At 49.1% G+C, this 26,979-nt stretch overlaps 2 protein-coding genes across 6 annotated transcripts in view; one reads left to right on the top strand and one right to left on the bottom strand.

Annotated features, from left to right (window-relative positions):
* Positions 1-2,820: 2,820 nt before the first annotated feature.
* Positions 2,821-19,019, bottom strand: SPINT1 (serine peptidase inhibitor, Kunitz type 1). 4 transcript variants are annotated; one of them, XM_049613365.1, is made up of 11 exons: positions 18,881-19,019; positions 18,041-18,580; positions 10,163-10,290; positions 9,796-9,934; positions 9,514-9,699; positions 9,319-9,345; positions 8,870-8,995; positions 8,703-8,753; positions 7,848-8,018; positions 7,612-7,659; positions 2,821-7,249 (listed from the first exon to the last, which is right to left on the bottom strand). In XM_049613365.1, the coding sequence occupies exons 2-11, from the start codon at positions 18,498-18,500 to the stop codon at positions 7,026-7,028; spliced, it is 1,560 nt and encodes a 519-aa protein (XP_049469322.1). In that variant the 5' UTR covers positions 18,501-18,580; positions 18,881-19,019; the 3' UTR covers positions 2,821-7,025. The 4 variants fall into 4 exon arrangements, with proteins under 4 accessions (XP_049469322.1, XP_049469321.1, XP_049469325.1 ...); XM_049613364.1 differs by having other exon boundaries at positions 18,794-18,881; XM_049613368.1 differs by having other exon boundaries at positions 9,529-9,699; positions 18,794-18,881.
* Positions 18,803-26,979, top strand: part of PPP1R14D (protein phosphatase 1 regulatory inhibitor subunit 14D) — a 26,824-nt gene continuing 18,647 nt past the window's right edge. The window contains exons 1-2 of one of the 2 annotated variants that reach the window (XM_049613376.1): positions 18,803-18,888; positions 22,431-22,562. The gene's annotated coding sequence lies outside the window, so the exon portion shown is untranslated. Of the gene's footprint in view, positions 18,889-19,129; positions 19,597-22,430; positions 22,563-26,979 lie in introns of those variants that run through there. The other variant, XM_049613377.1, reaches the window with a different exon arrangement.

The raw sequence follows: 26,979 nt of genomic DNA, 5'->3' as shown, positions 1-26,979 counted from the left end.
TCCAGATGACTCGCTGGCCCCTTGGCAGTGAAGGGCAGCAGGGGAACCTTTGGGCCAAGTGGGGGCAGATAGGTTCCCTCAGGCCCCCTTGAAGCTGGCAGAAAATCAGGCAGCACAGACCCCATCCAGGGACACCTGATCCATGATGGCTTCCTCCCTCAGACTTGTGGCCATGTTCTGCTGCCTCTGCCCATATGCTCCCCCTCTCCAGTACCCTGCACCAGTTGGGGAGCAAGCAGAGCCTGTCCCCAGGGGTCTCCCTCTGGGCACAGTGAGATCACTGTCCTGGTGAGACAGGGGATCCTTCATTCCTGGAGCACCACTGCCCAATAGACCATGTGCTATGCTGACCACCCCATCTCCATGGGGCCCTCCTGTTTCAGCTCCATCCCTGACTTGCTGGGTGACTTTGGGCAAATTACCGCCTTCCTCCTTGTCTGAGTTTCTCTCAGTTGGGAAGTGGGGCTTATACTTTCTGCCCCTCCCTGGCTCCCAGGGGACCTGCAGGGATAAGCAAGATAATAGCGGGGAACTGATTTAGAGGAAGCTATTGAGAGCCAAGTAAGAGGTATCAGTGCTGGCCTGTGTTTACATGGGTGTGGACTTTGGGTTCCCAGCATTCTGGGGCTTGGGACCAGCCCTGACAGCTTCTTGGCCTGGCACCTGGCTCTCTTGTCCCACTTCCAGAGAAAGGACCAAAACCAAAGCCAGGAGTCTAGTCTTCTAGAGAAGATGATGTCAGAGCAAAAAGTTTGGGGCTCAGGAACACTGGCCTAGCTCTGTCCCCAACTACTGGCTGTTTAACCTTGGGCTGGTCACTGCCCCTCTCTGGGCCTCAACAGTTTGACAGCCTCCCTCAGCTCTGCACTCAGGGATCTCAAGTCTGTAACCAGAGGCCAACATCATGATTTGGGGATAAGAAAGGACCTTGTCATCTGCTCCTTTACTTTTCATAGGCTGTGATGTACCTCTCTTTGAGAGCCACAGGTTAACCCTCTCTTTGAGAGTCAGCCTGGTTAACCCAAGTCCTAAATTGGTTACAAAAGGGATCATTTGGGAGAATGCTTAAAACCTAGCACAGGCCTCTCCTCCACCCACAGCTGTCCATGGAAAGGGTGCTGGCCCTTGTCCCCTCCCCCACGACACCTGCAACTGCCTCCACCCACAACTCCACTCCCCGCCTTCACCAGGTTTCCACCTGGCTCTTCTCCTTAGCTGGCTCTTTCCTGACCCCAGCAGGCTTTGAAACTCTTCACTTTTGAACTGCTCTCTTCCAGGCCTCCTGCCACCCCTCCAAGCACTCCTCCTTTGGGTCTTCTCCCTCCAAGAAGAGGTTCTGTCTCAAGGTCCAGAGTTTCTCTCTCCCAGCAATCTCCCACTCCTCCATTTCCCCTTACCCAGCCTACTTCCAAATCCAGGCACTGGACCCACTCCACCAAGCCCAGAACCTCACCGCTAGAGTGTTAGGGCCTCACCAGGATGCACCTGCAGTGGGAAAATGCAGTGCTGACTGGCCCAAAGACTACAAAACTCGTATGTTTTTGCCTTGCTCCTGGCTTTTTTTAACTTTCCTTCTTGCTCTTTCTTGCCTTCTTCCTACTTTATACTCATATTATCTCATACTTTATAGATGCTTTTAAGCTGCCTTTAAATTCTTCCTCAGGAAGGCAAGGCATAAGCAAACAAAAACTAATCAACAATAAAATCAGTGAAACCAGTCTCCAGCTGGTACCTGGGGCCTGGTTCTCTCAACGCTGCCCCTCCCGCTAGGCCGTGTTTCTGCCGGTGACGCTGCCACCCACCCCGGCTCCCAGGACAGAAAATCTGAAGGCTCCGCTGACCCCGATTCTTCCTCTGCACACTCCAGGTACTGAGCCTTCCAGCTTCCCCTTTCCCCAGATCTCAGAAGCTCCCTCTTCTTTTCCCTCCCCAGCACAGAGCTGCATGGTCTGATGATTTGTTTCTTCCTGGAATATATCTGAATACTTTTTCAAAAGATTAACTTTTTCTTATTACAAAAGCAATAGACATTTATTGTAGAAAATTTAGAGAATTCAGGCTGACAAAAGAAAACTAGAGAGATAACACTGGACATTTGGGTAAATATCCTTTTCCAGTTTTGAAGTTCTTATATTTATTTATTTTGAGAAAGAGATAGAGTACAAGCAGGGGAGGGGCAGAGAGGGAGACACAGAATCTGAAGCAGGCTCCAGACTCCGAGCTGTCAGCACTGAGCCCCACATGGGACTCAAACTCATGAATCACAAGATCATGACCTGAGCCGAAGTTAAGAGTTGGACGCTTAACAGACTGAGCCACCCTGTTTTGGTGTTTTTAACATATAGCCTTTTTTTTCTTTTTCTTTTCTTTTTTTTTTTTTTTTTAACCCCACAACGAGGAGCTTCTCCACTTCTTTCCTGGTTTATTTTCTTGGTCCTCCTGGCACCAGGCTCCCCTGATAGAATTCCCCCCCAGGAGCCACTGCAGTTTGGGGGAAAAAAAGGCAGGCACTCTGGGAGAGCCTGTGGGAGAGTTTGGGCCACCTCTCCTCCACCCCACACTGAAGCTGGCCTTCTGGATTTGGGGGCTATCAGGTGGTGTTATTGACAACAACCCCTCCCAAGGAGACTTGAAAAGTACCTTCCCAGGCTTTAGTCTAGGGGTGGGGTGGGGAAGGGAGTGGTCTTGTGCAATAGAGAAAACCACTCCTCATTCAGGGCTGTTTGTTTAAGTGGGCAGGGTTGAGTTTGGGAGAAAACCCAGTTTTTGTCAGTGTTTATTTGAATTGTTGGGCCCAATAGGTTTTGGAGAAAACTTCCCAATATGGGAAGAGAGGTTGGGTTATAAGGGACAAGACGATGGGGGTCCCAAGGTTGACTGCCTGGAGTGGCAGCCTGGGTGGGGGCTCTGGATGGGTTGGTGCCTGCCCAGCTCATGAGGACCCAAACTCAGTGCCTGGATTGCTGCAGGAATGTGGGTCCCAGATTGCCAGTCTCCCACGCTTTCCCCAAAAGCTAGAAAAGTGGATTTTTTTTTAATGTTAGTAAATAATCAAAAAAATTAAACCACTGTGTCAAAGCATGGTTGGCTGCCAGCGTGCAACTTTTTTTTTTTTTTTTTAATGTTTATTTTTGAGAGAGAGAGCGAGTGGTAGAGGGGGCAGAGAGAGAGGAAGACACAGGATCTGAAGCAGGCTCCAGGCTCTGAGCTGTCAGCCCAAAACCTGACACGGGACTCAAACTCACCACCAACAAGACCATGGCCCGAGCCGAAGTCGGATGCTCAAGTGACTGAGACACCAAGGTGCCCTGCCGGCATGCAACTTTTTGACTAGACTTTACTGCACATCTACTCTTATCCTTTACACAGGTTGTCCCAATTTACTTAATGTGGCTTCCTCCCTCTTTCCCTCTCCTGTGGTCCAACCTCCAGTGATATGGCCTGTTTACCTAACCATTCTTTAAAGCGGAGTCTGAATTGCTCCTTCCCCTGCTCAAATCTGTCTTCACCGATGTGTTCATCAATGTAGTCTCTACCCACCAAGTTCCCGGCTTTCCCTCTCAGTGCTTCAGCCAAACTGAGCAACTTGTTGATCCCCAATGAAAACAAGACCCGTGATCTTCACTGCCTGGTTTTTACTCACTATGACTTTGTTATGCCTGGAACACCCACACCCACCTGCTCATCTCTTTTTTTACCTCCTCCATGAAGCCATTTCTCAACCTCCCTCTTGATTTCCACGGCTTGACCAACCTCTGCTTTATTCAACAGCCATTTGTTGGACACCTTGTATCCACAAGCAGGGCCTGGCATGGGGAGTACAAGATAAATAAGACCCCATCCCCAGGGTGCCTGGCTGGCTCAGTCCAAGGAGGATGCAATTCTTGATCTCAGGGTCGTGGGTTTGAGACCCATATTAGGTGTAGAGATTATTTAAATAAATTTAAAAAAAGAAAAAAAGAAAAAAAACATCCCCATCCCTGCCCTGAGGAGCCTCCTCCAGATGAGGGCAGGCATACACTACCATGGGCCATGTGTGTGCAGCAGAAAGAACAGCGATGGGCTTTGGCTGAAGAAACAAGGAAGGCTTTTTGAGCTTCATCACAGGGTGTGTAGAGGTTTCCTGGGGGCAAAGAGGCATTTGAGGTAGATACTACTGCCTGTACAAAGGAATGGAGGTGTGAAAGTTCTAAGAAAGGGAGTCACTTGGGTGAGGATGGCTGGGAAAGTCACAGGAAGCAGCAGCTTAGGGACCAATTTTTTTTTTTTAACAGTATTTGCATTCCTTCTGCTGGCACTCTACAGTGTTAGCTCCAAAAGAGCAGGGACTGCGTCTCCGCTTTCATTGCTTCACACCTGCCACCTGCCTGGGATTGAGTACCCTTTTCTCAAACCTTTGCAGCGAAACACAGTACCAGCTGGGTGGTGAAAGTGCCCCCTAGCGGCCCCTGTGCAATCCTTCCTCCCAGCACCGTAGCTGACCTGGCTGACTCCTCCCTCCATCCCAGATCTGACTGGGGATGGCGCTTTGCTTAGCATTTTCTCACTTCATCTCCATCCCTCCCTCAGAGGAGGACGTTCCTTTCTGTCCAACACTTACAAGCATTTATAAGGGTTGATCACTGTTCTAGGCATTGGGATACAGCATTTAATGAGTCATTAATCACCTCAGCTTTGGAAGTGCTTCGGAGATCCAAGAGATAATGGGGGTTGTCCCCAGTGCTAGGGGGACTAGAAGGACCAAATCCATTTAGAGGCTCGAAGGATGGATGAATGGCCTATGAAATGGGATCAGCCAAAGCACAGTAGCAAGCCCCGCCCCTGTCATCTATCCATTACCATTTACTAAGGTCATGGAGGGGATGTGGGGTGATGGAGACCCAGAGAAGATTACAATACCATCTGTTGTCTCCAGGGAAGACAGCTAAGTAAACAGAAAGGCGAAAGGGGCACTCCATACTCAGGGTTCTGTTAGCAGATGCCAGGGCATTTTCTCCCCTCCCTGGATGTGTGTGGGAGCATTTGGGGAGTAAGGATTAGGCTGAAAGATGAGAAAGGAGGATGTGGTCCAGGCTGAGTACAACAGGTAGAAAAACACAGAAGTGTGAGAGTTAGCCATCAAAAGGATGCTAGAAAGGTTCTGCTTCTTGATCTGGGTCTTGCCTTCTGGGTGTGTGCAGTGATGGAAATCAATTGAGCTGGACACTTGTATGAGTCAAGTATGTACATTCACCCTCAATCATTTAAAGGTAGCCTCCAACCTCTCACATTCCTGTGTTATTTTCCTGTGTAGTAATTATTACAATCTAAAAGTATCTCTTTGGTAACACTAGACTCAGGAGCCACATTCATGTTAGGGTTTGAATCTGGCCCTCCAGTACCAGCTCCAGGACCCTGGGAACTCAGCTTTGCTGAATCAGCTTCCTGTAAACCGGGGATAATAGAACCTTCATCATAGGGCTGTGTGCTGAGGCAATGACTTGAGATACATAGGTGCTTCCTATGGGCTTATCTTGACAAATATCAGATTGGCGGTACCTGGCACACAGAAGCTCAGTATGTAATTTGTTGAAGAAATGAATTAAAGGGGGTGCCTGGGTGGCCCAGTTGGTTGAGCATCTGACTTGTGGTTTTGGCTCAGGTCATGATCTCACAGTTCATGAGATTGAACCCCCTCTCTGGCTCTGCACTGACAGCACAGAGCCTGCTTGGGATTCTTTCTCTTCCTCGTTCTCTGCCCCTCCCCCACTCAACGTGCACAAGTTCTCTTTCTTTCAAATAAACTTAAAAAAGATGAATTAAAGGATTTTTTTTTTTTTTTTTTTTTTTGCACCAAACAAAAGTTGGCTGACACAAGTGGAGGGGTGTGGGCTGGAGTGGGATACCTCAACTAAAGGCTCCTGGGCAGGAACTCAGAGCTTGGGGAGCAGCTATACTCCTGCGAAGAAGCCAAAGCTTCCGTGGGTGAGCAGGAGAGATGGGTGACCTGGGCCCCCACACCAGAGGGAACAGGGAGAAGAACCAGGGTTCAAACCTTTGCTCCCTCCCTCCCCTGGGTCCTCCACTATATACCGCAGTTAGGATCTGCCCCAGCCACTGAGCAGGCTTGTTGACAGGCTCAAACCAGGAAGAAATAATGCTACACAGCAGCACCGCAGCTTCCCTGGGCCCCCTTCTTGCACAGCCTCTCACCCCTCCCCTCTGGTGGTCAAACTTGGCAGTTCTTTCCACCCTCGGGGGCTGGGGCAGTTTCGGGAAGGGTAGGGAAACCTGCTGAACAGGGTGGCCAAAGCCTGAACCGGTTGTACGGGGCAGTCCCATCTCCCCCCAGCAGCCCTGTCCTTCTCTTGGCCCACAGAGCAGAGGTAGCAGCCTCACAGAACCAACTATTTTATTACACTGTGGGTGGACTGGGGCCTGTGGAGGGCAGGGGGATGGGTGGGGTGTGATGCCTGAGAGCCCTGGGGCATGTGGGGAGGATACAGAGCATCAGGCTCTGCAGGGTGCACTCTTCGGGGCAGGGAAGAGGCAGCCCCTTCCCACTCCTCTCACCCATCCCCATGGCATTAAATAAACAAAAAGGAACTCTATACAGCACAAAATATACAGGGAGGTCCTACCCCCCAGCCCTCAACTGTGCATAGTGACAGGGCCAGGTCTGAAGGGCAGGGCTGGGACCTCCAGCTTCTGACATTGCAGCTTTGAACAGGAAACAAAACTCCAACTTCTTTGAAATCCCAGGCAGACAGGTCCATCTGTGTGTGGGACTCTGGGTTCAAAGGTTTTCTGCTCCTCCCAGGCCCTGGAGCTTTCTCAGGAACCAGAGGCCTAAGCTTAGCTGAGACATATCCCAGAGGGGCTGGAGCCTGGCCTCAGGAGTGGGCCTGGGAAACAGGCTAGAGCGGTCTGGCCCCAAAGTCTTCCCCAGCTCAGGCTTCCATCTTGGCAAAAAGGAAGCAGGGCCAGGTGAGAGCTGGAAAGCGTCTGCGAGAGTTCTAGAGTGAAAGGCCAAGGTAGCCCCAGGCTCAGAGGGGCCGGGTTGTGTGGTTATAGACCAGGTGCTCCGTGTCCTCTGTGGTCGAGACTGTGGAGCTGGCAGGGGTAGGGGGTTGGGGGTGGCAGTGGTGGTGGTGGTGGTGGTGTCTGTGGAAGCCCTTTCTCTGGTTCTTGAGGAAGCAGTAACCCAGTATGGTGACCACGACCACGATGCAGGTGGCCAGGAGTACTGCAATGGCCACCTCCACGGAGCCTGGGGGGAAAAAGAGGCCTAATGGAGAAGCTCCCGGGGCCTGCTCAGCTCTGATGCCCAACCTCCCACTCTGTGCAGAGGGGACCAAGTCAAATGGATGCCAGGTGTGGAAAGACCTCCAGCATACGAGCAGCTGGGCTCCATTAGGAGCTCAAGGAAAGGCCTGGGACTCTGACGGCAAACATAGGACACGCGCTTTCCGGTGCCTCCCTCCTCTGCCCATGGCAGGTATCACTACTGACTGTAGCTCTCGGTCCCTTGAGCCAACCTCAGGATCCTTCTGAACACAGGTTTAGGGGATCACATGGAGTTGATCCTTGAGATGATACCTACTCACTGGTGAGAGGGCAGACGGGGCTTACCTACATTAGGAATGGGGTTTTCCTGCTGCAGATCAAAAACATCCTTCTCTACAAAATAATGAGGAGAGAGACAAATCAGTACTAAAGGCTCTGAGACTCAGTTGCTCCTCGGTGCCCTAGACGGCCCACTGCCATCCTCCCCCACCCCCATTGCAGCACTCTGCTGATGCGCTGAGTGCTCTAGCTCAGCCTTTCCCCTCCCCATGTTCCGTCCCCTCCCCCACTGCCCAGCTCACTGGAGATGCCACGACAGGACTCGAGACATTGCTGCTCCTCCTCAAAATTGTTCTTGTTGCCATAACAACCACCATAGGTGAAGCGGGCACAGCGTTCACTTAAGGGGTTGTAGTACCAGCGTGGGATGTTCTCCAGGCAGAGGCCTGTGTCTGGCAGGTCCACGCAGTGCCCTGGGGGGTAAGGAATGGGCCAAAGGATGAGTGAGTCCATGGGGGGCCACCCTGCCACCATCCACCAGGCTCCACCTCCTGACCAACCTCATGCTGAGGAAGGCTGAGAGTCAGTGAGGGCCTCCGGGGCCCCAGAAACACACATATCCTGGACAACAGTCTTAGGCACAGAAATACCCCACATGGACTCATGTAACCGTTTTTTTCAATTTTCTTTCAGCTTTTCCGATTGTGTCAAGATCTCGGTTTTCTCTCCAGCACTGGATGGTCTATCTTTTTAACAAAGAAGGCTCAGGGTCTGACCCTGGCAGGCAAATGTCTAGTGGAAATTAATTAATGTTGTTTTATTATAGTTATGGTAATAGTTAATATCAATCTGTAGCACGTAACAGTGGCTTCCCATGTACGCTACTGATGTGAAACTTCCTTTAACACATTAAGGTAGAAATGTATTTGATTTATAGGAAAAGTGGTAAGTAAATAACACCTCAGTGATATGCGGGCATGGTGGTAAGAGGAGGACCGATGCATGAGAAGCGTGAGGCCGAAGAGAGCCTAGGAGCCCGCCAGGTTTCTACCCGCAACCTGGCACACACAGCAGGCCCCTTTGGCATCCTGGAGGGGTGAATAAGGATGGCAGTGCCAGCCTCTCTCCTGACCCAGGGTACCTGAGGAGGACCTCACCTTTGTCACTGGGGAAATGGATGTTCTGGAGCTCCTCGAAGCCACTGGTGTCTGCAAAGATGAAAGATCAGAGGCCCAGGCCAAACAAAGGTCTTGCAGGGGTGCAGGATGAATGGCCAGGCCCTCCCCCTCCGTTGCCCACCGCCCCTCCCTCTCCCAGGCCTCACATTTTTCACAGGTGGCCTCATCAGAGGCGTCGGGGCAGTCGGGAGTGTCGTCACACTCCAGGAAGCGGTCGATGCAGCAGCCATTGCTGCAGCGGAACTCGGTGGGGTGACAGGTGCCAGAGCACACTGGGTGGGGCGGGATGGTGTTGAGGGTGAGGTCAGGCTCCAGCAGAGGTCACCAAGTACCAGAATCCATCATCTACCTGGCCTTCTCTACCCCAGCAGAGCATTGTGACATGTCCCCTGCTCCCCTTCTAGCACCCCCCACCCGAACCCTCCTACACACAAACTGGGGAGTTCCTGATAGGGTGCTGGGTTGTAGTGGGTGGGGTGCCTGTGGTCCTTCCATATCCTACGAGGGCAGGAATGGGTTGGGCAAAGGAGTTCAGACAGGGGCAAAGACATGACCTGGCAGGGGTGAGGGGAAGAGAGAAAGGAGCAAAGCCCACCTGGATGGTGCCTGTCCATTGAGGGGCCTGGGAGAGAGAAAACAGACAAGTGAGAGGAGTCAGGGCCAGGTCCCAGCAGGGATGAGCTGATTGGGGGTAGGGGGGTGGGGGCTGGGAATGCAGGACTCCCAAGCCCACTGTCCTGACGATGGAGAGACCACATACCCTGGGGGAAAGTCAGGGTCCCCAAGCTACCTGGTAAAGGCCCACCTTGCACATCCCGGCAGGCTAGCTTGCACTCTTCTTCCCGAAGGTAGTTGTTCTTATTGCCCAAGCAACCTCCATAAATGAAACTCTTGCAAATCTGTTCCGTGGGGTCGTAGTACCAGCGGGGGAAGGAACCGCGGCAGCGGCCCACCTTGTTGGATGCAAGGCAATATTCTGGGGGAGGGGAGGAAAGCTTGTGAGGGGGCCCTGTGGGGCCCCATCATCAGAGGGGGCCGGCTCCAGGTACTGCCTCCCTGTCCCCTCCCTTACCTTCTGTCTGCTTGGCAGACAACACAGTAACTGTGACATTGGCCGTGCTCTCTGGCTGGTCTGAGTCGGCCACTGTCAGCTGGAACAGGTAGGTGCCTTCCTTGAGTCCCCACAGCTTCACCTGGTCCGCCTCATTCTTCTATACACAGGAGTAGCCATCAGGATGGGACCCCCCGATGTCCCTCAGCTGTCCCAGTCCTCCCAGCCACACCCCCACCTCCATAGGGAAAGCAGAGGAACTTGGTATTAAATGTATCCTCAGCTTCTATCCACCCCAACCATCTGGAACCTCAGGCTGGCCAATGGTCCTGGAAAGGGAACCCTGGAGAGCTGAGGTGGGGGTCAGGGAGCCAGCCTAGTGTCTCACCTCTACTCTGACATCTGTGTCACCCTGCAGTAGGGACCAATCTGTGTTCTCCACACCCTTCAGCACCAGCGGTTCCTGGGGCTGCACCTTCAAGTCTATGCCTGCCCAGGTCTTGGGGATCCGGGACCCTGAAGGGGAAGGTAAGGTAAGATCAATTCTCACTGAATGGGCCAGAGCTCTCCTGAAGTGGGGAGCAATACGGGCCACACCTAAACCAACCTAGGACTCAGCAGCCTGCATGGGGTACAGGCAAGAGCTCACAAGTAAATCATCATCTTGCTCTCTATTTAGATAGTCTTTGTTACACTGAAGATATTTTTAATGTTGTAAAACCTACTTTTGAAGAAAAGTTCTGAACAGCATGTGTCATTTGATCCCATTTAGGGGAAAAATATATATAGGAGAGGAGCTTATTCTCATTTTCTTTTTATTTATTTAAGTTTACTTATTTGGAGAGACAGTGAGAGTGCACACACACGCATGGGGGAGGGGCAGAGAGCATCCCAAGCAGACTCCTTGCTGTCAGTGCAAGAGCCTGAATTGGGGCTTCATCCCATGAACCATGACTCGGGCTCATGACCTGAGTCGAAATCAAGAGTCGGACTCTTAACTGACTGAGCCACCCTGGTGTCCCTATTTATTTTATTTTATTTTAAGTAGGCTTCATACCCAGTGCAGAGCCCAACATGGGGCTTGGACTCAGGATGCTGAGATCAAGAGTCAGACACTTAATTGGCTGAGCCACCTAGGTGTCCCCTCCCCCATTTTCTATAATACGCAAGTACTTGTGCTAATTGCTTTTAAAAATTAAAGTAACACTATTTTTGAAAAGCCAAATAAGTAAATGTGTAATTAACACTATTACCCCTCATTCTGCTCTTCTGGATTGCTGCTGAGAAGCCCATCCTGGTAGAACCATAAGCACAGAGTCCCTGGGCAGCAACGTGGCAAGACTTGGTGTCCTAGAGTATGTAGCCACAGGAGGAGGGTGCCTCTGCCACCTCAGACAGACTCTGCCTCCCATTATAAGGGGTCTTGAGGGAATCACACCCTCCCTCAACCTGACAATGCCTGTGCCTGAGGCTTCCTCCGGTCTCAAGTTAGGGACTGGAGAGAAATAAGCACAAAGCAGAATTCCTGTCTGTGGCAGGTTGAAATGGGTAGACCCAGAAAATATGGTTGTGTCTAATCTCCAGAATTTTTGAATGTGACCTTAACTGTAAAAAGAGTGTTAGCAGAAGTAATGAAGCTAAGCATCTCCCTATGAGATCATTCTGGATTAGTTGGGTAGGCCCCATCCAATGATATATTGTCTTTATAAAAGACAGAAGAGGAGAAAACAGAAAGAAGGAAGGCCAAGTGAAGACAGGCAGAAACTGGAGTGTGATGTAGCCACAAGCCAAGGACTGACTGCCTGGCGCCACCAGGAGCTGGAAAGGGCAAGGAAGGATTCTCCCTTAGGGTCTTCAGAGGGAGTATGGCCCTGGCAACACCTGGATTTTGGACTTTTGGCCTCCAGAACTGTAAGACAGTAAATTTCTGTTGTTTTGAATCACCCAGTTTGTAGTAATTTGTTTAAGCAGCCATAGGAAATTACACACTGCGTTGGAGGGGATTCCAGGCAGATAAGACCCAACACCAGGAAGCAACTTGGGAGAAGAGACCCAACAAGATGAAGCAATATGTGGTGTGTGTACAAGACAAGGAAGTGGGCATACAGAGAAGGGAGAGGTCACAGCAAGTCAGAGGAATAGGGAAGGCTTTCTTGAGAAGGGAGAAAGGACTTTTTTTTTTTAACCTTTTTAAAAATTAATTTTATTATTATTATTATTATTATTATTATTTTAAAAGTTTATTTTTAAGAGAGAGTGAGGCAGAGGATCTGAAGCAGGCTCTGCGCTGAGAGTGGACAGCCCAACATGGGGCTCGAACTCATGAACTGTGAGATTATGACCTGAGCCGAAGTCAGATGCTTAACTGACTGAGCCACCCAGGTGCCCCAATTTTATTATTTTTTAATGTGTATTTAGTTTTGAGAGAGACAGAGATAGGGTGAGCAGTGAGGGGGTGGGGGGGGGTGGGCGGGAAGGGGGGACAGAGGATCTGAAGCAGGCTCTGTGCTGACAGCAGAGAGCCCAATGCAGGGCTCGAACTCAGGAACCACGAGATCATGACCTTAGCTGAAGTCAGATACTTAACTGACTGAGCCACCCCGGCACTGCGAGAAAGGATTTTTTAATTCTTTTGTTTTTGTTTTTATTTGGTTGGTTGTAGAGAAGCGTGCGGTGTTGTTGATAACAGCAGGAAACATGAGCCAAAGCAAGGAGTTGGGAATTTGCATGGCCAGTCTGGCAGACATTGAAGAGACCAGCCTGGGTGAGACAGACCATAAAGGGCCCTCAATGCAGGGCCAGAGCATGTGGACACAGCAGAAATATATTTAAATATTTAACAACTAGTGGTACAGGAAGGGGACAGACATGGCCATGAGCAGTGGCACAGAGTTCTAGAGACCACAGCTGCACCAGACATTGACCTCCTAGATGTATGATCGAGGTTCAGGAGTCTATAGGGAGGGGCCAAGGGCCCAGGCAGCAGGGGCACTCCTGAGCACAGGGCAGCAGCTATCTATCCCTCTGTTTGGAATAACGTCTAAGGAGAGAGGAGGCCGGTGAGTGGATCAGAGCCACAGTTCAGAATATGTGAAGGGAGTCGTCTGAATTAAAGGGGTAGCTAAAGGAATGGAAGGGAGGATGTGAGAAGCTTTCCGTGTCTGACAGGCATTGGGAACTGAGAAGAGTAGGGCACAGAGAAAAGGGAAACCAGATCTAGAGGGAACCTAGAGTTCAATTATAGACAAGTTGAACTTGAGCAGGGAAGACCACTGAGGAAGTAACCAGCAGGCAGTGGAAGTGTGCATGGGGACTTCTGACAGGCCAGAGCTGGAGACAGGTATGGAGTTGTCTTTATTAACAAAGCTGCCAATAGTTTATTTTGTGACATAGCAAAGTACCTAAAATTCAAATTTTTGTGTTCATAAATTGGAATACAGCTTCATCTACTCATTTACATATTATTGACAGCTGCTTTCACCTTACAACAGGAGAGCTGAGCAGCTGGAACAGAGACTATATGGGCCACAAAGTGTAAGATATTTCCTATTTGAACCTTTACAGAAAGTTTACTGACCATGAATCTCCATCACCTACCTTCCTAACCATCCTATCACAGCTGCATTCTTGCCCCTCTCCAGATGAAAAAATTGACATTAGAGAGGTTAAATAACCTGCCCAGGGTCACTCATTTTCTGAACAGCAGAGCAGGGATCTGAACTCTGGTCTATCTGACTCCATAGCTCATGGTCTTTATAAAACACCATGCTGCAGTCCACTCACCTACTTAGAGGAGTGATTTTGATTGCTTTTCATTATCCTAGGGTTGTTTTTGACTTAGGTAATACATATATATTATATAAAATTCAAAAAGTACAAAAGACTTGGGGCACCTGTACGGCTCAGTTGGTGGAGCATGAGACTTGATTTCGGGGTTGTAAGTTTGGTTGGGTGTAGAATTACTTAAAAAATAAAATCTTGAGGGGCACCTGGGTGGCTCAGTCGGTTAAGCAGCCGACTTCGGCTCAGGTCATGATCCCGCGTTCCGTGAGTTCAAGCCCCGCGTTGGGCTCTGTGCTGACAGCTCGGAGCCTGCCTGCTTCCCATTCTGTGTCTCCCTCTCTCTGCCCCTCTCCTGCTCATACTCTGTCTCTCTCAAAAATAAATAGACATTAAAATTTTTTTTTCTTTATTTTTTTTAATTTTTATTATTTTTTAATTTTTTCTTTAAATAAAATCTTGAGGCACCTAGGTGGCTCAACTGGTTAAGTGTCTGACCTCAGCTCAGGCCATGATCTCATGGCTCATGAGTTTGAGCTCCACGCTGGGCTCCATGCTGATGGCGTGGAGCCTGCTTGGGATTCTCTGTCTCCCTCTCTCTCTCTGCCCCTCCCCACTCTCTATCTCTCTCTGAAAATTAAAAAAAGAAAAAAAAAGTTAAAAATAAATAAAACCAAAAACCTTACTACTGCCCCCCCCCCCCCCCCCGAAACAAGTACAAAAGAGTAGTATTAAGTCTTGTCCTTTCTTAACCTTTTCCCCTTAACCTCCCAGGGTCCTCTCACTAGAGGCAACCATTCTATTTTATATGTGCATGTGTGACTATCAAGAGACAGTATTGAATTTATAAGAATGCAAGTTCTTCTTCCTGTTTTTCTCACAATGTATTTTGGAAATCCTTCCATAGCAACATGGAGTTTCTCCCTTTCTTGGTTGCACAGTACTCATGTGAATGCATCATAACTTACAACTTATTTAACCAGTGAACCAGTCTCCTCTTGACTTAGATTCTTTCTTTTCTTCTTCCTTCCCTACTAAAAACCAAACCATATTGCCTCAGGGCTTATTATTATTATTATTATTATTACTACTATTATTATTAAAACAGCACTGCCATATACGATTATAGGATGTGTTGACAGACATTGAGATTGTTTCCAATTCTTTGCTGTTATAAACAGTGCTACAACGAGTAACTGGCTGGTAAGTGGGTTTACACACATACAAGTATAGCCACAAGATGAATTCCTACGAGTGGAACTGTGTTGAGGATTATGTGCATTTACAAGTTTGTATTTTTTTTTTTTAGTATTTATTTATTTATTTATTTATTTAAGTAATCTCTTCACCCAATGTGGAGCCTGAACTCAACACCGATATCAAGAGTTGCATGATCCCCGACTGAGCCAGCCAGGCGCCCCCATTTACAGTTTTGATGGACATTGCCAAACTGTCCTCCACCGAGGCTCTACAGAAGGTTATGTCAAGTGTAAGTGAGTTGAAAGGAAGAAGAGAAGGTAAGAGATAAAAGCAGCTGGTAGGAGGCTGAGTCACAGAGATTCCTCTTTGATGAGGCAGAGAAAGCGAGCCACTGGGGGACTCGCAGAGGGGTGGGGAGACCCAACGGGCGAAGACCAGGACAAACAGTGACGGCAAAGGGATGGGAGGAGAGAGCTTCCACAAACATGTCAGATGCAGGTGCAGAGGCCTAGAAGGAGGAGAAAAGGAGGACCTGGGTTGCAGGGGTTGAGAGGAAATAAAACCAGAAGAGCAGGAAAGAAAAGTGCCTGTCTGGGACGAACTGTACCTAGGGAGCTTGGCTGGCATTCAGTAGAGGGTCCAATAGGGGCAGGTCCTGAGGTGACCTCTGAGAGACAAAGCCATGGGGGCAGTGAGCTGGGGGGCGCCCATGCCTCTCTCCTTGCGTTTTTCAGAAAGTAATCAGCCAAAGACAAGACTACTTGGGAGTCTACCTACCTGGCAGATAGGCTAGCCCCACCAGCCCCCAGGGTGGAAGTGGACAGCAGAGTGATGCACCTTGGGCCAAACCAGCAACATCCACCCAGCCCCAGGCCCCAGGAGCAAGGGGCAGATGCCCCACCCTACCACTCCCTACTTCCCACCCTCAAGAGAGCAAAGGGCCAGAGTGGCAATAAAGGAAGCCCTTCCCCAGCTGCCAGGCCTCAGGACATCTCCAGGAAACAGACTCCACCTCCTAAGCCACTCTTCCAACAGAAAGAGGGGGAGGGCAAGTAAGGGGAGAGAAGGAAGGAGCAGGGTATTCGGGAGGCCACAAGAATCTAGACTAGATTGGCCACAAACAGGGAAAGGGGAACAAGCCAACCCACCCTGATTTCTATACCCAATGAGTGAATCAAATGAATCAAAGGTTTAAATGCCCTGAACACCTAGGTGCCCACCTTGCCTGCCTTGGTCCACCCTAGCCTCCAAGATGACTTTATCCTGCTCTTTCCCATCTCCAACCTCTAGCCAGGCTCAGCTGAGAACAGACTCCTTGATACCAAACAGCTCCCCCCAACCCCCAAAGCACTGCAGCACCCTTAAAATGGCCTGGAGCTCGCACTCAGTTCACGCCCTACCCAGCTCCCTAAATAACCCAGGAAATCCCCACTCCACCCTGTGTTGTGCCAAACAAGCCAGCCAGGGTAGGGGCATTTCCAAATGAGGAAGGCTGGTCGCAAGACCCTGTGGCCCCATCCACCTCATCTCCCCGACCAGACCCCAGAGTTTCAGGTGCTGGCCCTGGAGTAGAACTCCCATGGACTCTCTGTCAGATCAGGAAGGCACAAGCAGCTCAGGTCAATTAGAGTCATCACCACCTACACTCTCTGCTACTTCCTTGTGGAACAGGCTCAGGCCCTGGCCCAGTGGGACTCAGGTGGCCCAGCCTGCCCCAGAGATGGTGCCTATTCTCCCCCCTCCCCCACCCAGAATCCCCATCCCACCTCTCCTCAGAGACCCAAGAGAGCTACTGGAAGAAGGAGGGGGAGAAGAGTGGGTCCCTAACGTGAGAGTGAGTTTGGCCCAGGGAAAAGCTGGAAAGTCCCTTTTCCTCTTTCCAGAATTGAGACCACCCCCAGATTGAGTACCAGCCCAGTCCTGGCCCCTGAGCTCCCAGTCTCTGGTTCTATTATCTGCTGGGCTATCATGGGTCAGAGTGCTAGGTTTCTACCAAAAACGTGGTCTTGTGTGAAAATCAGCATAGAACTTTTGGAGATCCTGCCTGGATTGAGTCCCACGTCTCTGATTTATGGGCAGTGCTATCCTGGGCAAATTATTATTATTATTTTTTAATTAATTTATTGTCAAATTGGTTTCCATACAACACCCAGTGCTCATCCCAACAGGTGCCCTCCTCAATGCTGGGCAAATTATTTAACATGGGAGTCGGTTTCCTAATCTAAAAAGTGGGATGACAACTAATAGCACCCTTTTCAGAAGTGGTTATCATGAGGCCTAAGTCAGAGTCTAAGTGGCACAGCAATCAGTAAACTATAAAGTGCTAACAGAGGTTATCAGTTGTGACCCATCCCTGCCCTGGAGCCCCACCTGGCCAGAACATCAGACAGAGAAAATGGGGAACGAAGGTCTCTGGAGGGGCCCCAATCCCAGCTGACTGCTCAGTCCCAGCAAGAAGAAGGAGGAGGAGCCCCCACTTTGCCCTTATCCGTGGAAGTAAACAAGGTGAGCAGACCTTGTAGCTTGGCTATCACATCCTAAGCTGGGAGAGCCCTGCCTGGCTCACCCGCGTACACACACACCTGCCTGGACAGCTGACATCCCTCCCCTACCAGGTATACATACCAGTGGGCTGACTCACTCAGCAACCCTGCTCACCCCCACCCAGAGCCTCTGGCTACTGTGCCCACAACACCACCCCTTCCTCTTTTGGGTCAACCTCAGACTGGGCTTGTTCTTTAGCATCTGGGGTCTTGGAGTCGTCCCCATACCACCAAAAGGCCAATAGGTGGGAAGAGGGGGTGCAGAGAGATGCTAACCAGTCCCAAGCCCAGCAATAGAGAAGCAGACTATCCTTCCCCGGGCTTACTTGACAGGGCCTCAAGGCACCTAGCACAGTGCTTGGCCAGGGGTGTCTAGCTAGTCACCAGGTGGCCTCCAGAGGACTCACTCCCTGACTTAGCATATGAGGGCCAGCAATCGGGAATCTGGGAATCCGGGAATCTGGAGGAGCTGCCTCCTCTCTCCCAAACACACATCCCAGAGCACCAGCCCACTCAACATCCTGAATTAGGGAGCCAGAGTCTGGATTTTAGGATGTCACCCCTCCCCACTCTAGTAGCCTGTCCTGTGTTTACTGTTTATACTGCCCACTTCCAAGGAGGAGTCAGGGCTGAATGGGACTGTCCTCCTCACTCTTTCTGATGCTCGCCTCCCCCAGGACTCCATTACCAGCCCCTTTTCTGAGTCTCCCCACATCCATCCAACCGGGTCCCCTCGTACTTACCTCCAAAGCCCTGGGTCCGAAGCTCGCGGTAGGAGCGGTAAACCTCCCGCGTGAGGTAGTTGATGAAGCCCTCCCTGGGTGCGAACTTGCACACGAAGTTCTGCTCGTAGAGGCAGTTCATTAGGAAGCAAGCGGCAATGGCGTCCTCCCCGCCGTCGGGCTGCAGCTCCACCAGCGCCAGGTTGCAGTTCTGGGTGGTGCAGCAGGCGCGCACGCAGTCCCAGCCGCGGCGCACGGTCGGGGAGCCCAGGAAGGTGGCCCCGTTGCCGACCGAGGCCTCGGTGTCGAGCACGAAGGCAGGCACCCCGGCGGTAAAGCGGTCCAGGCAGGCGCCTCCCGCGGGCAGGCCGGGGGGCGCGGGCGGCGGCCCGGCCTCGGTGCCCAAGAGATCGAGGGCGCACAGGAGCCACACGGTGACTGCTGGGACGCTGGCCTGGGAGAGGCGGGCACGGGCCATCATCCTTCCCGGGGCCGTTGCCCTCCTCCCCACGGGGGTCACCTTCACTGTGCGGCCCTATGGGCTCCGAGGGTGCTTGAGACCTGAAAGAGGGGAGGAGACGGAGGAGGAGACACACCGGATCAGCCGGAGACTTCCAGGGAGGCGGGCAGGCCAGGAGGAAGTCGAGAAGAGGGCTGGGGAGCACCCCAGGCCCAGGGAGTGAGGAAGGGTACGCGGGCTCAGCCCTCCCACTCCCACTCCGGTGACCCGGCCGCTCTCGGACCCCCAGATGGACGGCTAAGGAGCTCACGTACCCGGGCACACGCAGCAGCGCAGAACAAAGGGCCACACATGCTCCGAGCCCGCTCCGTCCCCGCCTCGCGCTCCGGGGCCCGGGTTACCTGCGCAGGTGAGTGGGGTGGGGCTGCCCCTGCCGAGGTTCCGGTCCCGGCTTCCTGCGCGGCTCGGGCCCCCGCTTCCGCCCCGGTGCCGGGTGCGCTGAGGCTCGGCCACTTCCTCCCCGGGTTTCTGGTGAAACTGAGTCAGTGCAGCCGGGGCGGGGCGGACATTAACCCCAGCGCCGCCGGCCCCGCCTACTGCCGTTGCGCCGCCACCTGCCCGCCCTGCCCCGCCGCGCTCCGCCACCGCCACCCCATGTCTCCGGACCCCTTCCCCGCGGACTGCTCCCGGCACCGTCTCTGGGTCCCGGCCCCGGGCGGCGCCCCTCGACGCCGCTCTACGTAGGCTCCGCCGAGGCCAGCCTCACGGCAGGGCCCCGCACCCCAGAAGTGCAGCCGGTTCTCTGGCCTGGACGCCGCAGCAGAGTCGTCCATTCGGGGGTCCAGCACTCCCGCCGCCTTTTCCGGTCGGGGCCAGCATTCCCAGCTCCTGGCCTGAGGCGCTTGAGAAGGAGCTGGGGGAGGAGAAATGGGGCAAAGCCCGACGCCAACGGCAAACGATCTTGCCGCCGTCGACAGCCCTCGGGAAATCATTTTCATCTCGTGGCGGGAAGAGATCCCAGAAGATGTGGGGCTGCACCTTTGGTAACTGGAATCCCGGATGCCTGCTCCAGGGTCACCGCCCTTGCCAGCTCCGGGAAGCCCTCCTTTCTGCCAGAGTGAGCAGTTGAGGCAATTTCCTCCTTCCAGGTTTCCCTGCTAGACCTGCAGTGGTTCCATTTTGTTTGAGGCCCTTCCTTGTACTGAGGTTTACATTCAGGTCTCTGTCAGAGCTGAGTCCCTGTTAGCTCTCATTGGTCTGCCGCCTCCTTCCCTGGAGTACAGGGTCCCTCTTCTCTCCCACTAAGAGGGTGCTTCTGGTCAAGAGCTGGTCGTTCTCTTCCAGTAGAATGCCATCCTTGGAAGCTAGAAGCTCCAGCTCACCAAAGTAATTGAGATAATGACCTTCACAGATCTGTGGGTTCCTTGAAACCATGAGTGAAGAACTCCTTTTAAAGACCATTCTTACAGAGCAAGATTGGCCTTGTTAATGTTCTCCCCAAAAAGAGATTCCACACCTTTTCATGATGATCTAACAAATCCCGCCCAGTGAGAACGTTCTTCCTAATTTCTCATCTAGAGCAGCTTTACCTACTAGGTCCTGTAGCCACCCTTTGATCATTTTCCTGGATGACCTGCAACACTCCTCAACTGCCTACATTATGAGTGTTAGGGGTGGGAATCTGGGGTCTGTCCCCCTCCTCTGGATTTTCTGCTTTTTTTCTCATTGCCCCTCGCACACTGGTGGACACAGGACAATGATGTTATGCTGAGAATGCAGCAAAAGATTGTGCAGTTACTGGGGAGAAAGGGTTTTGTTGTGAGCAGATTTCTGCCTCCCCCAATACCATATACATACAAGAATTCTAACACAGGAGTCTATGACCTTATGGTGACGTGACTTAACCATAGGTTTATCATTACATCCATCTACACCATTACAAAAACCTGTATTTCTCAAGCACTGACAATGCCCAAATGCTGTTTTTAAGTACTTCCCACACGTTGCCCTATATACTGAAAACAAACCAAGAAAGTAGGTACTATTTTTATCCCCATTTTACAGGTGAACGGACAGGCTCAGACAGGTAATGTAGCAGGTAGCAGAGGGAGGATCAGAGTCTAGGCAGACCAGTTCCATTGCTTTAGCGCCTAAACCCTGGGCTTTACTACACTCGCAACTCTGACTTCAGCTGGACCTTCCACCCTGCCCACAGATTTAGCTCGCCAGAAACAAAAACTCATTTTCAAGTGGTGGGCAGCCCCCTTTATTTAAGATGCTGGCACAACTTGACATAATTGCTAATGCTCACAGCTACTCTGAGAATAGTTTCCACTTTGCAGAGAAGTTCACTAACTCCATTGAGCTCACAGTGAAGAGTGGGAGGCAGAGCTGGATAGGGCTTGAGTATGTGGACTTTAGACTCAGGCTTCTGGGTTTAACTCTCACCTACCACTTACTATCTGTGTGGCCTTTGGCAAGTTATTTAGCCTCTCTGTGCCTTGGTCTCCTTGTGTATGAAGTGGGGCCTCATAGGTTATTATGAAGATTAAATGAGTTAATGCAGATAAAACATTTGATACCATGAGTGCCCAAAAGTAACAGAGCTAGAATTTTATTCCAAGTCTCTCTGCCGTCAAAAACTACACTTTTCCTACTACTTTATACTGCTTCCTACATACTGAGAAGAAAAACTACGCATGAGAGGAAAAAAGACTAAGATAGTCCACCCAAGTGGTGAAAGCAATGGCATTTGAATGGCGGGAATATGGGGTAACATTTTCTTCTTTCTAGTTTTTAAGTTATCTTCCAAGTTCCCTTTAGTGAGTTTCCACAATGAAGACCAGAAATATATCCTGACAGTCTCCACATTCATCATATTTAGTGCCACATTGCTCTTCTCTCCCCTTTCTCTCCTGGTCTCATTGTCCCTGCCACTTTGGAGTTATCTTTGCCCTCTGCCTTTCCTTGGGCTTTCCCTGCAAACATCTAGCTGGCTCCTGGGTACTGACAGTCTTCCCTGGTATTGGGTCACACCTATCCCTTCTGTCTACTGCCATTGCTGTCCTTGCTCTGAGCTCTGTGCCAGCTTCCAGATGAACTCCAGGCCACCTTGCACGCTGCGTGAGGTTGCCTCCTCCAGCCTTGCCTTCATCTGCCCTTTACCCGTTTAGACCCTTAGTGACCGCCACCCCCCCTCCCCATAGCCTCTCTGGCAGTGTACACAGAGCCAGCTGTCCCCTGGATGGATTCATAAAGTACGCTTTGTAGAGAAGCAAAGAGTGTTAAACCTGCTGAGGGGCTTAGCTAAAGGTGTTCCTCTTACATATAGGAAACTGAGCTCAGAGACTTGTCCTTGATTTGTTCAGAGACACAGAGCTAATGTGTAGCAGAGGGCCACATGCAGACTTAAGGTCTCCTGACTGCCAACCTTATGCCCTTTCCATGATTCTGCCATGCCTTCCTGCAAAGCATTTCCAGATGATATGGTTTTCTAATTGTTTATTGCAGGCCCAAGAGATGCTGTCTGGGTAAGTTAGCTCTTTTGTTAGACCATGTGGCTCACCCTCCCTCTGTGAGCTTGGAGAAGAGTAGGCCTGGGTTTATGCTACTGACTTCATTCTTATGTGCCATATCACCGGTACCAACCATTACTCTTAGGATTGGGTGCTTTGGTGAGAATATTCAGTCCTTAACACCACTGCTAGAAAAGGAACGCTGACTACCTTGTCTCAGATGGTGATCTGGTGGTTTCTAATCAGTAGGTGTGGTGGGTCGTCTACAATGATGGCCTCACCTTCCCGTATATGCACACTGCTCCTCCCACCAAGAGGTGGCATCTGTGTTCCCTTCCCTTTGAATCTGTAACTTGCTTTGACCAACAGGACATTCAGAAGTGGTACCCTGTGACTTCCGGGCTGTAGCCACATGGCTTGCATTTTTCCCTCTTAGAACCAGTTGTGACACAAAGAAGCTTGACTCCCCTGCAGGAGCGAGAGACCACCTGAAGAGAGCAAGCCCCTGGAGGATGTGAGACAATGAAGGAAGAGAGAGAGAAGTACAGCTATCTTGAAGCCACCCCAGGTGAGTAGCTGTGTGAAGGCATCTTCTATCCTTAGCCTCAGTCCAGCTCCCCTCAGAGACTGGCTGTGCCTGCCAAGCCCTGCCCAAGATGCAGAACTGGGAGTAAATAAATGGCTGTGTTTGTTTTACGTCTTTGTATTTTGGGGTGGTTTGTTATGTGGCAATAATAACTGAAATGGAAGGATAATATATTTACAGATTAAATTTTAGTTTTAATTATTTAATGATCATAAACAATACATTTTATTTTATTTTATTTATTTTGTGGTGACAAAACCCAGGAACGAATAAACAATAAATTTTAGAAATAAATTTCCATTTTAATTATCTAAGTCAAAGCCCATGAATTCTCTTGATAATGTAGAACCAATAATTTTTGGTAAGGAATTTTGGGGAAAGTAATGCAATACTTTTCAGGGTGAGGCCACTGTGATTGGTTCAATCTTTATTTAAGGGAGACAGATCTTCTTGGATATTACTACAGCCTTAAAGAGGCATTTTAATTTTTTTTAATGTTTATTCATTTCTGAGAGATAGAGACAGAGCACAAGCTGGTGGGGTGGGTGTGCAGAGAGAGAGGTAGACACAGAATCCAAAGCAGGCTCCAGGCTCTGAGCTGTCAGCACAGAGCCTGATGCGGGGCTTGAACTCACAAACCGTGAGATCATGACCTGAGCCGGAGTTAGATGCTTAACCGACTGAGGCACCCAGGCGCCTCTTAAAGGGGCATTTAAAAAGAATTATACTAATGCAAAAATGCCCACACGGTATTCCAGTGTGGTAGGTGACTTCTAAATTGCCACCAGTTGTCTAGCCCTTCTGATTTTCATGCCCTGTGTCATGTTTTCCCCTTGAGGGTGGCTGGGCCTAGTAACTGACTTCTGATGAATAGAAAACAGCAAAAGTCATGGCATGTCACTTCCTAGATTAGGGTACAAAAAGACTGTGACTTCTACCTTGCTTGCCTACCACCTTCCTCTCATGCCCTGGCTCTAGCGGAAGGTAGCTGCCATGTGGCGAGGAGTCCTCTAGAGAGGTCCTTGTGGCAAGGGATTAATGTCTCTGAGCAACAGCCCTTGCCAGCACCTGACTTGCAGCCTTCTGAGAATCCCTTACCCAGAGGAGCCAGCCAAGCCGCCTGCTGAAACAGTGATATAATAAAACTTAATGTTTTGGGGTGCCTGGGTGGCTCAGTCAGTTGAGCGTCCGACTTCAGCTCAGGTCATGATCTCACGGTCCGTGAGTTCGAGCCCCGCGTCGGGCTCTGTGCTGACAGCTCAGAGCCTGGAGCCTGTTTCAGATTCTGTGTCTCCCTCTCTCTCTGACCCTCCCCCGTTCATGCTCTGTCTCTGTCTCAAAAATAAATAAAAAAACATTAAAAAATTTAAAAAATAAAATAAAATAAATAAATAATGTTTTAAGCTGTAAAATTTTGGGATAATTTGTTATGCAGCTTTATATGACTAACGTATTTGTTAACAGAAAAAAATAGGATATCAAACTATAAACAGTTTCTTTGGTACAACTTTTTAGAGAGCTAATATGACCATAAATGTCAAACTCCCCTAAAATTTTACACACCCTTGTAGCCCCACCTCTAGAAATTTCTCTTAAGGGAAAAGAAAAATCATGGAATGCTAACAAAGGAATAGTTACAGGGATGTTCAGAACAGTACTATTTATAATGGCAAAAAACTGGTAGCAATCCATATATCTAATGATAGGGGATTGAGTAACTGTATCATGGAATTGTTGCTAATAGAAGAGGTTGGAATCCATTAGTGAGTCTTTTTTTTTTTTTTAATGTTTTTATTTATTTTTGAGACAGAGAGAGACAGAGCATGAGCGGGGAAGGGGCAGAGAGAGAGGGAGACACAGAATCCGAAGCAGGCTCCAGGCTCTGAGCCATCAGCATAGAGCCCGATGCGGGGCTTGAACTTACAGACTGTGAGATCATGACCTGAGCCAAAGTCGGACACTCAACTGACTGAGCCACCCAGGCGCCCCATAGTGAGTCTTGAAAACAAACTGACTTGCTGTTAGCATTTGAAAAAATAAAATGAAATAGAGTTAAAAATATCAAAATAAAGGTAAGTTTTTCTTCATAAGAAAATTTTCATTTCAGCAATCCCTATCAAAATAACACCAGAATTCTTCACAGAGCTAGAACAAAGAATCCTAAAATTTGCATGGAACTGGAAAAGACCGTGAATAGCAAAGCAATCCTGAAAAAGAAAACCAAAGCTGGAGGCATCATAATTCCGAACTTCAAGCTCTATTACAAAGCTGTAATCATCAAGACAGTATTGTACTGGCACAAAAACAGACACATAGTTCAATAGAACAGAATAGAAAACCCAGAAATGGACCCACAAATGTATGGCCAACTAATCTTTGACAAAGCAGGAAAGAATATCCAATGGAAAAAAGACAGTCTCTTCAGCAAATGGTGTTGGGAAAACTGGACAGTGACCTGCAGAAGAATGAACCTGGACCACTTTCTTACAACATACACAAAAATAAACTCAAAATGGACAAAAGACCTAAACCGAAGACAGGAAGCCATCAAAAATCCTGGAGGAGAAAACAGGCAACAACCTCCCTGACCTCAGCTGCAGCAACTTCTTACTTGACATGTCTCCAGAGGGAAGGGAAACAAAAGCAAAAATGAACTATTGGGACCTAATCAACATAAAAATCTTCACAGTGAAGGAAACAATCAACAAAACTAAAAGACAACCTACAGAATGGGAGAAGATATTTGCACATGAAATATCAGATAAAGGGTTAGTATCCAAAATCTATCAAGAACTTATCAAACTCAACACCCTAAAAACAAATCGTCCAGTGAAGAAATGGGCAGAAGACATGAATAGACACTTCTCCAAAGAAGACATCCAGATGGCTAACAGACACATGAAAAAATGCTCAACATCGCTCACCATCAGGGAAATACAAATCAAAACCACAAGGAGATACCACCTTACGCCTGTCAGAATGGCTAACATTAACAACTCAGGCAACAACAGATGTTGGCGAGGATGGGGAGAAAGAGGATCTCTTTTGCATCGTTGGTGGGAATGCAAACTGGTGCAGCCACTCTGGAAAACAGTATGGCAGTTCCTCAAAAATTTAAAATAAAACTACCCTATGACCCAGCAATTGCACTACTAGGTACTTATCCAAAGGATACAGGAATGCTGTTTTTATGGGGCACATGCACCCCAATGTTTATAGCAGCACAATCAGTGGTAGCCAAAGTATGGGAAGAGCCCAAATGTCCATTGATGAATGAATGGATAAAGAAGATGTGGCATATATATACAAGGGAGTATTACTCGGCAATCAAAAAGAATGAAATTTTGCCATTTACAGCTATGTGGATGGAACTAGTGGGTATTACGCTAAGTGAAATAAATCAGAGAAAGACAAATATCATATGACTTCACTCATGTGGAACTTAAGATACAAAACAGATGAACATAAAGGGAAGGGAAGCAATAATATAAAAACAGGAAGGGGGACAAACCATAAGAGACTCTTAAATACAGAGAACCAGGGGCGCCTGGGTGGCTCAGTCGGTTAAGCGTCCGACTTCAGCTCAGGTCACGATCTCGCAGTCCGTGAGTTCGAGCCCCGCATCGGGCTCTGGGCTGATGGCTCGGAGCCTGGAGCCTGCTTCCGATTCTGTGTCTCCCTCTCTCTCTGCCCCTCCCCCATTCATGCTCTGTCTCTCTCTGTCTCAAAAATAAATAAACATTAAAAAATAAATAAATAAATACAGAGAACAAACAGAGGATTGCTGGAGGGGTTGTGAGTGGGGGGGTGGGCTAAATAGGCAAGTAGCATTAAGGAGGACACTTGTGGGAATGAGCATTGAGTGTTATTTGTAAGTGATGAATCACTAAATTCTATTCCTGAAATCATTATTACACTATATGTTAACTAACTTGGATGTAAATTTAAAAAATAATAATAATAAAAAGAAAATTTTCATTTCATGTTTATATATGTATGCATTATGATATTAAATGAATTTCTTACTTTGAGTCATCGTCTACAATTTTTTTTATGGCCCAAATTTTGAAAAACTCTGCAGATTAAAAAAAGATATGTACAAAACTACTTAATAAAAGTATTCAAAAGATATAAAATTATAAAATGGCTTGCATATGTTACAAAATGATCTAATTTCATGGAAATCCAAAACAAGCAAAGCTCTATGAAAAAGGAAAAATAAACATACCAAACAGATCATTTATACTTTTCTTCTTTATCTATATTTAAAAATTTTCTACAATGAACATGTCATCTTTAAACATATTTCTTGAATAATAATAATAGTTTTTAAAGTTTCCCAAATAATTATATATTGTATATTAGTATTTTCTTTTATTTATTTATTTATTTATTTTTT

The sequence above is a fragment of the Panthera uncia genome, assembly GCF_023721935.1.
Source record: "Panthera uncia isolate 11264 chromosome B3 unlocalized genomic scaffold, Puncia_PCG_1.0 HiC_scaffold_1, whole genome shotgun sequence".
NCBI classification, from domain to species: Eukaryota; Metazoa; Chordata; class Mammalia; order Carnivora; family Felidae; genus Panthera; species Panthera uncia.
Note: the sequence above shows the minus strand (reverse complement) of the source record. Positions and strands in the feature narration are given on the sequence as shown.